Source organism: Dasypus novemcinctus, chromosome 9 (genome assembly GCF_030445035.2).
Source record: "Dasypus novemcinctus isolate mDasNov1 chromosome 9, mDasNov1.1.hap2, whole genome shotgun sequence".
NCBI lineage: Eukaryota > Metazoa > Chordata > Mammalia > Cingulata > Dasypodidae > Dasypus > Dasypus novemcinctus.
The window spans coordinates 66,749,606-66,760,121 of record NC_080681.1 but is presented as its reverse complement, the minus strand read 5'-3'; the positions used below and the strand labels follow the sequence as shown (position 1 = coordinate 66,760,121).

The 10,516-nt window shown below is 55.5% G+C and overlaps 1 protein-coding gene and 1 long non-coding RNA gene across 3 annotated transcripts; one reads left to right on the top strand and one right to left on the bottom strand.

Moving 5' to 3' along the window:
• Positions 1-2,240: 2,240 nt before the first annotated feature.
• LOC101424670 (uncharacterized) lies at positions 2,241-7,210 on the bottom strand. 2 transcript variants are annotated; one of them, XR_187822.4, is made up of 5 exons: positions 7,107-7,203; positions 6,446-6,671; positions 6,197-6,272; positions 5,434-6,028; positions 4,887-5,102 (listed from the first exon to the last, which is right to left on the bottom strand). It is a non-coding gene; the product is annotated as an uncharacterized lncRNA (long non-coding RNA). The 2 variants fall into 2 exon arrangements; XR_002793020.3 differs by having other exon boundaries at positions 2,241-6,028; positions 7,107-7,210.
• Positions 7,211-7,495: 285 nt separating this feature from the next.
• FOXD3 (forkhead box D3) lies at positions 7,496-9,241 on the top strand. Its single transcript, XM_004448919.4, has one exon. It carries the CDS (start codon positions 7,799-7,801, stop codon positions 9,239-9,241), a length of 1,443 nt encoding a protein of 480 aa, XP_004448976.1. The 5' UTR covers positions 7,496-7,798.
• The last annotated feature ends 1,275 nt before the right edge of the window (positions 9,242-10,516 follow it).

The window sequence follows — 10,516 nt, the reverse complement described above, 5'->3', positions numbered from 1 at the left end:
ACTATGTACTTGGCACTCTTCTGGAGCCCTAGGGATAAAAGAGTGAACGAAATCAATTAACAGTCCTGCCTTTGTGGAGTTGACCTTCTAAAGATGGAGACTACCTTCTTGTTCACCCTTGTAGTTCCAGTGCTGGACCTTGATGAACTGATAGGATAAGTTTAGAAAAGTAGCCACATCTACCAACCAGCCTTTTCAGTAGTCTCTTCCTGTCAGTCTCTTCCCTTGGATCTTTTCCTTTTCCCTCTGTTCCCTTTTAAATTTCTCTTCTTGTATTCTGAAAGGGGTCACACTGGACCTAGACAAAATGTCTAAGCCTATTTCATTTTTTACATTGTCCCTCCTCCCTTCCAGTCCTCTTCTGGTTCCTTGTCAAACTTCTACTCTCCATTTCCCTTGAGACCAATTACCTTCTGGCTGTCCAGAAGTCCCCAGGCACTCTACTCAGTGCTTTATTTCCTCGAAGCATCCCAGATTCTAATTTACTTCTACCTAATCTTCTCTGAAACCTCCTAGAGTCAGTGCTAGCTGGTCAGTATCATCTGTATTGGAAGCCTTTTCACTTTCTCATTTCCCACCCCGTGAGAAGGCTCGCCTAGGTGCTCTGTTTCCCTCTGCCATAGTACTTCTAAATCTGGGAATACCGATTCTCTTGTCTGGCTCTTCTTGAGAGACCCTGAATTTAGTTCTTCTTTTTCTCCCAACAGTTCTCAGAATTCAGAATTGTTCAATACAGTATTAAAGGAATGAACGGGTAAACAAATATATTCTCTACTATGTCTTCTGCCCCTGAATTCAGCTGCTGGTATGATTGCCATCCAAGAAGGTCCTGCTTTATGGGGAGATATAAAAATGAAGTAACCAAAAATAGTCACTTTGGACCCACGGATAAAAACATCTTTTCTTTAAAAATGTTAGAAGAGGAAGGATTTACATTTAAAAGTTGTCTTTTGATATTGCTCAAGATATCCGGGATTATGACTCAGCTGTAAGTGTACCTTTAGTACATGGCTTTTGCAAGGTTTGTGGGCTCAGTTTGACCTTCTGAGTGAATCAAGTGTGTATTACAACAGCTTTTCTGTGTGTTATCAAGTGGAACCTTTCCTAGCACTCTAGGATGTGACTGAACCAGCAGTATAGTCTTCGTGAGATTTTGTCAAGGGAAGACTGGGCTGCAACCGAGGAGCCAACATACCATTCAAAATGAAGAATCCTGTTGGGGGTGGGGTGGGGTGGGGTGGGGGAGGTGGAGCTGTAATTCCTGCATGAATACTAATTTATTGCCTTTCTGAATAGAGTTCAGCGAGGTCTTCCAGGTCACCTAGATGCTCTGGGTCATACGTCAGAAGGAAATTGACCCAATACTCGCCACAGAGAATGCTTCCCAAAGGACTGAATACCCACTCTCCACCCCTCTAAACACTCAAAGCTGAATCTCCACGCACTGTGCATGCAGGCACTGTAGCAATTACTTCTAGAACAAGCTTTCTCTCTCCTCTCTTAGCCAAGCTCCAGAAAAGTCAAAGATTCTGAGGTCGGGGTTTTCCAACATGCCCCGGGAAAAACTGACCCTGAAACAAGGCAGGCCCAGGCTGCGATGTGGAGAATTCGATGTCCGAGAGACTTCCCGGGGAGCAGTGGATCGAGTTAAATATAACCGTGTGAATGGAATGGCGCTAAAAATAAGGCAACAGCTGGCGGGCGGGCGGGCGGTCTTGTGCTGCAAGGGCGGAGGCCTTCGCGGTCGGGTGCGGGATGGCTGCGCTCTGCCCCGGAGCTAGGAGGCTGGGGCGGCCTCGGAGGTGCCCAGGACCTGGGAGGTCTCGACCCGCGCGGGCCCCTGGGGCTGGCCTCAGCGGCGCTCGGCGGCTAGCGGCGAGCCTTTACGCAGGCAGCAGAGACCCGGGCACACTGGCCCGCACGGACCAGCGCCGGCGGCGGGGCTGGGCGCTGAGCTTCCGCCCGCCCCACCGCCAGAGGGAGCTGGGCGCCGGAGGCGAGGCGGGACCCAGGGGGCCGGGGCGCCACCGGAGGAGCGCTGCGGCGACCAGCGGTGGGCGGCCCCGTGCGCGCTCTCAAGAGCCTCCCGGGGCGGGTCGGCTCGGCCTCAGCGCTCTCCGCCTTCCCACAAGCCCTGTTCCGCGCGTGCCCCGGGTGCCCCCCGCGAGGCCGCAGGCGCGCCCCGCGGCCCGGCCCTCCCTCGCGCGTCAGCGCCGCGACCATCAAGCCAACAATTGAAACGTTTCCAAAACGGGCTATTTATTTGCTCCCAATAAATCGATCGGCGGTGATTAAGAAATCGATGTCGCCTGGGTGGGCGAGTCTCTCGCGGGGAAGGAAGGGCGCTTCCATCCTGTGCCCGCAGGGAGGCCGAGGGCGGGCGCCGGCCTGGGAGGGCGTGTCCTGCCCCGGCCACACCCGAGAACCCGCCACCTGGGCGCGGGCCCCCGCAGGCCACGTTCTCTCCCGCGGCGATGGGCGCGCGCCCGCCGCCCGCTTTCCTCGGCCCCTGGCTTTTCTGTCTCGCGAGCCGCGGAGGCCTTTGTTGCTCCTCGGGTCGGCTGAATGCGGGTTTTGTACAGCGGGACAGATAAAAATGAGCAGCATCATATTGTTTGACAGAATGATACAGCATGATGAACTGTCGGCTCTGAAGGGGGTGAAAATGGTGAATTCCTAAAAACCCAGCCCCCGGTTCCTCCGCGAGCTACCGGTAGCCTGGAGGGACCCAGCAGACAGCCGGGCCCAGCCGCATCGCACCAAACCGTGTCTGAAAGACGGTTTTCAATGCCAAGTCATTTTTAAGCCCGGATTCTACCCAGGACCTTTCTTCTCGCAGATGAAAGGAACAATTTTCGAGAGAAAGGCTCGTTTTGATTAAATCTGACATGCTGCTGATAACTCCATGCTAATGTGAAATAATTAACATAATAGCCATAATTAAAACCACGCTAACAATGCCATAAATTTATCACACAATTTTACTAGCTTTCTGCCCCTAACTGCTCTCTCATCGTTAATTAAACGTGTTGCCTTTTAGAGAATGGATGTTTATACATTTCCAATATAAATAAATTTGAAACCATCCTCTCTCTCTCTCTCTTTCTCTCTCTCTCCTTTCACTTTGGTCTCTAGCCATTTAGAGGTACTCCTTGGCTTGGACCCTTAGTGGCGGACACCTTGAAAATAAATGAAGTTCTGAGATGAAAATCCACAAATAAGAACATTAAATTATCTTTTTTTTTTTTTTTTTCATCCCGAGAAGATCAGGAGAGCTATAGAAGCGGAGGAGGTAGGGGATGTGAACTGAAAATCCCACCCACTGGGAAAATGGAAATAATCTGGGTGGACTGGGGGCCCGGGTATCACCCCAGTCTTTCCCACCTCCCTCGATGGCAGTCATCTCTGTGAAGTGACGTGTAGTTTAGCAAATCTATGAAGATTGTCAAGATGCAAACTTTGGTTCTTCGGAATGGAAAAAAAAAAGGGGGGGGGGTATATTCCAAATGGACTCCATCCAGGTTTTGTTTCCTTTGCAGCAGAGGGAGGGTGGCTGTTCTTGGTAGGGAACGCGCACCTCCCCTCGTACAAGCTGTCCCATCTCCCCGGATTGTAAGAAAAGTGCAGCGGCGCGCAGGCATGGTCATTCCATCCCAGATCGGGCCAACGATTTATCCAAACCACTGGCAGAGTCCCTGACTTGAAGGAGCAAAGAAGAGGGTACCTGGGCTCGCTCGTGCCTGGTAAGGGGTAGGTGGACCATTTCGCCTCCCGCACCCTAGGATCGTTCTCCTCTGCCCGCCTTGACCACTTATGAACCCAATTTGAGCTGTAATTAATGTCCTCTCTGTTTCCACTTCTCCCCACTGCCCCACCCCCCAAGGAGCACACACTAAATCTCCTCTCCCCCCAGAGACGTCTCAATCTCCTTCCTATTGATCGGGACTCTTCTTTTCTTGCCTCCTGTTGCTGGAACCTCACCCCAAACCCCGACGGCCTGCTTCCGGGCGGCTTCTCTGGACGGGTCCCACCGACCCTGCCCACCCCAGGAAGGGCAGAGGGCGCTTCATTTCCTTTCCTTTGATTGAAATGTTTCAAACGTTTGCGAAGGTGAAACATCCGACTGCCATCTTCTTTAAATCCCTCCTGGGAAGTTTGCTTGTTGTGACTTAAGTCTTCACTTTCATTCGTAGTAACTGTGGGGGGCGGCGCGCGCGCACGAATGCTCGTTATTTCTTCCCCAATAACCCTCTGCGTCTCCCAATGTTTATAAATTTGCCCCCTTTCCATTCCTTCTATCAATTTTTTTTTTACCCTACTAATGTGTCTCTTTCTCTCTCTTCTTCCACCTTCTCTGCCCTAAAGCTTGGTAAACTGACGACTTGTGGGCTTTTAGCTGTAAACTGCATTTACGCGGCAAACACAATTTACTTAACCCCGAATCCAGCTGGCCAGGGACAGGTACCTACACTGCGTCGGGCTTCCGCCCCTCTGTCCCCGCGGTTTCCCACCTTGAGAACAGCGGAATCCTCCCTGCCTCCCACCTGGGCTGATGCTTCGACTCCTAGCCCCGGGAGGTTGTGCGGACGCAGCGGTTCTACCGCACGGAAGAAAACAGCGGCGGGTCCCTCAGCCGCGAGTGGCCGCGGGAAAATCCCCTGCCTCCGCTGGAAATCGATATTCAGCGGCTGGGCCGGCTCCCGCACGGAGCGTCGGAGCCGCAGCCAGTAGGTCCTGCACGTCTCATCATTTAGCTAATCAAGTCGAAAAGTTTCTCTGAGGGCCGGACCCAGCATCAGATGGTAACACTGATTGAACAAGAGATGAGCACAATAGATCTCTAACCGAGGGGAAGCGTTGCTTTTCACGCTACGCGCCGTAATTAATGGTATGAATCAATTAATTTGACTTTTATTATGTCGAAGGATAAAAGCGCAACAAATGGAACCGGCGGCTGGGAGTTGTTCACCACCACCCGCTGCTTTCCCCCTTCCCCTAGGGAGATTCCAAGGAGACGCCGGGGAATGGACAGATGAGCCGGACCTCGGCGGAGGGAGGGCGAGGTTGAGCCAGCGGCGCCGAGAAGTTCCAGGAGCCATCTCCTGCGGGCGGCGGAATCGAAATTAGGCTCATTTGTGGGTTACTTCAAAAAGATGTGCGCGGGCAGCCTCCGCAGCCGCAACACGCCAGCGCGCGCACACCCGCGCGCCCATGCCCGCCCAGCAGCCCAGGCTACCGTGGGGCTGGTACCGCGTGCGGCCCGCGTCTGCCCTGGGATTGGGCAACCCAAAGCTGGGCAAAGGGGCCTCTCAATTTATAAATTTTGGTTTCTTTTTCTTGCCCTTCCGACCTTCTTTTTGTAATTGTTCATTGGCTCGGGCAGTTGCAGCCACGACCCCTGCAGCAGCCGGGGGCAACCGACGCCCAACTCACCGCTCACGCTGGTTCTTCTGGAGTTGCACAGACAGCATTGTAAACGGCTCGGAGCCGGCCGGCCACAAAACCATACAGCTGCGGAAATCAACTCAGAGATGCGTTTTAGGGTCAGGTGCAAGCGGGGGCGGGGGGGGGGGGGGTTCATTTAGATACAGAAAAATCGCGGAGGTTCACGGGAGTCTCGGAAGGGAGACCCCCTGGCCCAACCAGGAAAGCCTGCGGAGTCGGGATCGAGTGAACTAGTGTTCATACCCGGGGCAATGGTCTCATGATGGTTAAAGCCAATCTGTGTGTCGCATCGCATGTAATGAAGCAAGTTTACGGATTTTCCTCTGGAGGGAGTATGTGTCTAGGCCGGGGGAAAGTTGTAGGAGAGGGAGAGAGCTCCAGAAGCACCACCGTCCACCTAAAATTAAATGAGTTTTCTGGGTGACTTCTGAAAATATTTCACTCTTTAGTTCCTCTCGACCTCCTCCCCTGGTGCACCATGCTCTGGTGATGCCAGCCTTCCCTCTCCAGGCCTCAGTGGACTGGACTTGGGCTCAGGAACCATTCCCGCCAGGCAGGCGTTCGCCGCCCGCAACGAGGCGGCCTACAAGGAGGAAGGAAGAGAAGGCTCATCTCACCGGGGCAGCGGCACCGTCCGCCTTGAAATGTCCACGCGCCCCGCCCACGCCACGAACTCGGGGTCGGTTAGCAGTCTCCCCGAGGTCCCACTTAAATCCCCACAGACTCTCCTACCCTCCCTGCCTTTCCTTACCAAGGAATTTTGTGTGTGTATTGGTCTCATCCTCGCTTCCTCCGCGGAAGTTAAATCTTGGAGGGTTTGTGTCCACCTCGAGAAGAGAGAACCCAGATCAAGAGTCGCCCAAAGCCAGCCCCCCGACAGGCCCGAAGCCACCCGGCTCCCTAGAGGCTGAGCCCGGCCGCCCAGGAAGTCACTGTCCGCTCCAGGACCGGTCCTTTGCTGTCAGGGCCCGAGGCCTCTTCCCCGCCCCAGCCGACTTACCCCGGCCGCTGCCAATCTCGGCTCCTTCTCGGGCGCCTCATTTCCGACTTTTTTTCATCTGCTAAAGTCATTTAACTACTCCGAGAAGCTTCTTTAAGGCTTCTTTTTTTAAAATAGTTGGTTATTTTACGTCGTTTTTTATTTCTCTCGGCAACTACAGGTATCCTAATAGGTTAATCAATAGTCATTTTCTGACCTTTGGCAACCCCAGATGATGCTGTTGCGGCTGCAAGAAAAAATACAAATAAAAATACGCCCGTACCGAGCCGGGAAGCGATTTCAGGACCTGGGTGTTAGGTTTGGGGGAAGGAGTGCGCGTCCCCTCAGCAGGTGTCTGGGCGCAATGAGCACTGAGGCAGGAGGGGGTCTGAGGTCTAATTACCAAGAGTACCGGACCGGATGCCCCGAGCTTACTCTTTAGAGCTAAAAACAATCAGACAAAAACAAAAAACTAAACGGGGGCCATTAAGTTTTTCTCTTTTTAAAAATGGGATGGTAATCTTATTCTATGTTGCCTAATCCCTGACTAAGGAGCGTTGGCAAAGGGGGGCAGGAGGGAAGGGAGAGGGGCGGGGAGGGCAGGGGAGTGAGAGCCGCACAGTCCCGGGGGCGCTCCCAGGCCCACGCCCTGGCTCGCTCACACCCACCCACCCACACTCACACCCACGAGCTTCCTCGACCCCCGTCTGGCCGGAGCGCCCTCGGGGCCCGCGAGATGCCGGTGCGCGCTGTGGTGCCGAGTTGTGCGTCCCTCGTCCCTTTGTTGACAATTCCCCGAACCAACTTGAGTTTGGCCGGCTCCGCCGCGGCCCTGACGTCACGCGCGGTCACGTGGCCCCGCCTCCCGCTGGATCTTTAAGTAGAAAGTAATCTATCAGGCCAGTCCTGAAAACGCGACTTTGGACTACGGGGGTTTCGGCGTCCCTGACACACACCCCCCCCTTGGGTTGCCCCTGCCCGCGCCCTCCCGAGCTGCCCGGTGGCCGGCGTCCCGCGCCCGCCTGGACTGCTGCTGCGCCCCGCGCCCGGGCCAGAGGCCGAGGAAGGCGGCAGAAGTGAGGGGGCGCTGCGCGGAGAAGCCGCGCGGCCCGGGAGTGGCAGCGAGCGCCTCGCACCGAACGCCAGGGACCGCAGGAGTTTGCGGAGCGCGGCTGCGGGGGCGGACGGCAGCGCCCGCACCGCGCGATGCCGGGCCGCCGAAAGTGAGCTGAGCCGGGCGGGCCCCGAGCCACCTGCGCTCCCTGCCCCTCCCCCAGCCCCCCATCTTTCGGGGGCGCCCGAACCCCCTTCTCCACCGTTCGGCGACAGCTCCCGACGCCCCTCATCTCCCGCCGCCACCAACCCCGAGGAGGGATGACCCTCTCCGGCGGCGGCAGCGCCAGCGACATGTCCGGCCAGACGGTTTTGACGGCCGAGGACGTGGACATCGATGTGGTGGGCGAGGGCGACGACGGGCTGGAGGAGAAGGACAGCGACATGGGCTGCGAAAGCCCCGCGGGGCCGCCCGAGCTGCGCCTGGACGAGGCGGACGAGGTGCCGCCGGCGGCACCCCACCTCGGTCAACTTCAGCCGCCACACCAGCAGCCCCTGGCACTGCCCAAAGAAACGGCGGGCGCCGGGGCCGGGGCCGGGCCGGGGGGCGAGGCGGGCGCGCCCGAGGCGGAGGGCTGCAAGGGCGGCGGCGGCGGCGAGGAGGGCGGCGGCGGCGCTCCCGGCGGCGCTCCGGGCGCGGGCAGCGGGGCGGCGGGCGGCCTGGCCCCGAGCAAGCCCAAGAACAGCCTGGTGAAGCCGCCCTACTCGTACATCGCGCTCATCACCATGGCCATCCTGCAGAGCCCGCAGAAGAAGCTGACCCTCAGCGGCATATGCGAGTTCATCAGCAACCGCTTCCCCTACTACCGGGAGAAGTTCCCCGCCTGGCAGAACAGCATCCGCCACAACCTCTCACTCAACGACTGCTTCGTCAAGATCCCCCGCGAGCCGGGCAACCCGGGCAAAGGCAACTATTGGACCCTAGACCCGCAGTCCGAGGACATGTTCGACAACGGCAGCTTCCTGCGGCGCCGGAAACGCTTCAAGCGCCACCAGCAGGAGCACCTGCGCGAGCAGACGGCGCTCATGATGCAGAGTTTCGGCGCCTACAGCCTGGCGGCGGCGGCCGGCGCCGCGGGACCCTACGGCCGCCCCTACGGCCTGCACCCCGCGGCCGCAGCCGGCGCCTACTCGCACCCCGCGGCTGCAGCCGCGGCCGCAGCGGCCGCAGCGCTCCAGTACCCGTACGCGTTGCCGCCGGTGGCCCCAGTTCTGCCGCCCGCCGTGCCGCTCTTGCCCTCGGGAGAGCTGGGCCGCAAGGCCTTCGGCTCTCAGCTCGGCCCCGGTCTGCAGCTGCAGCTCAACAGCCTGGGCGCCGCTGCGGCTGCCGCGGGCACGGCGGGCGCCACGGGCGCCACGGCGTCGCTCATCAAGTCCGAGCCGAGCGCGCGGCCGTCGTTCAGCATCGAGAATATCATCGGTGGGGGCCCCGCGGCGCCGGGAGGCTCGGCGGCGGGCGCGGGGGGCGCTGGAGGGTCGGGGGGCACCGGGGGCGGCGGCACGGCGCAGTCTTTCCTGCGGCAGCCCGGGACGGTACAGTCCGCGGCGCTCATGGCCACGCACCAGCCGTTGTCGCTGAGCCGGACCACGGCCACCATCGCGCCCATTCTGAGCGTTCCGCTCTCCGGACAGTTCCTGCAGCCCGCAGCCTCGGCCGCCGCCGCGGCCGCCGCGGCCGCGCAAGCCAAATGGCCCGCGCAATAGGGACGCGCAGTTGGCGGGGACGCAGGACCCGGCGGCGGCCCCGGGCGGCCGCTGTACCTCCCGGCTCCGCGCCCCGCCCTGGTCCCGGTCCCCCTGCCCCATTCCGGACTCTGCTTCTTCTCGGTATCTTCCCCCCTGACCCCAAGACACCGACCTTCGACGGCCTCCACTCTCTTGCGCACAGCTAGGCTTACCCAGCAAACTCACAGCGCGCCCGCCAGGGATAGCTTTCCGTACAGGTAAAATCGAAAACCGAATTTTCCAAAAATGTACCCTGACGGCGCCTGCACTCAGTATGGTGGCGGTGGCAGGGAAATCCTTTGTACATATTTGTATAAAAAGTATTGACTTTCCTTTTGGGTTTTTATTTTTTTAAGAAAAATCAAATCCAGTAGATTTAGAGCTCTGAACTTTCATTTTTTTTGAAGGTTCACTCTCCACAGTTTTATCTGAGGAAAAAAATGTATAGAGACGTTGGGAGATTTTAAATATAAAAATTTTCAAAAAGGCGAAAAAAGTGTCATTCTATTATAGAAGTCTGTTTATATATGAATGAATATATATGGTATTCTAAATGTTATTCCATCGTGTTGTACACAACTTTGTAAATAAATTTTTAAAATGCTCAGCCTAGTGTTTTATTTAGGTGTCTGAGGTAAATGAAAGATTTAAAAATAGCATTTGCATTTTACCCTTCCCAGAAAAATCGTCACGACCCTTTCAAACCTTGCTTATTCTTAAATTGAATGTAAAAAATTCAATTTGGAGAAAGTCTTCCTAATTTAAATCTAATTAATATTTTTCTTTTAGTGTTCACATAATATCGGGAGATGAGCGATAATCTCTTTCATATGAACCCAGTATAGCTAAATGATCACACTTTTCTGTTGATAAAATAAGCTGTCATTAATAAAACAACCTAACTCAGAACAGCAGGGCCCTAAATTTTTTTAAAAAAAAAAAACAGGCTTGTATCTTCCACAATGAAAACTTCCGAAAGGAGAAAGAGTTGTTGGTCATTTCAATTATCCTTTAAATAATGAAAATTCTACATATTCCTCATTTCAGCATTTAAATCTTAAAAATTAATTCTCACCCCCTTAAATTGAAATGGCAAATGAACTCTGAATTTTAAAATTTGTTATTGCATTTTAAACTTTGTAGTGAGATTGTAAGATATATATATTAACCTAGTAGATATTACATAGTTTTTTTTCTTTCATAATGTTTTTCAAATAAGGTACCGCTTTTCTGTGGCAATCAATCCACAACATC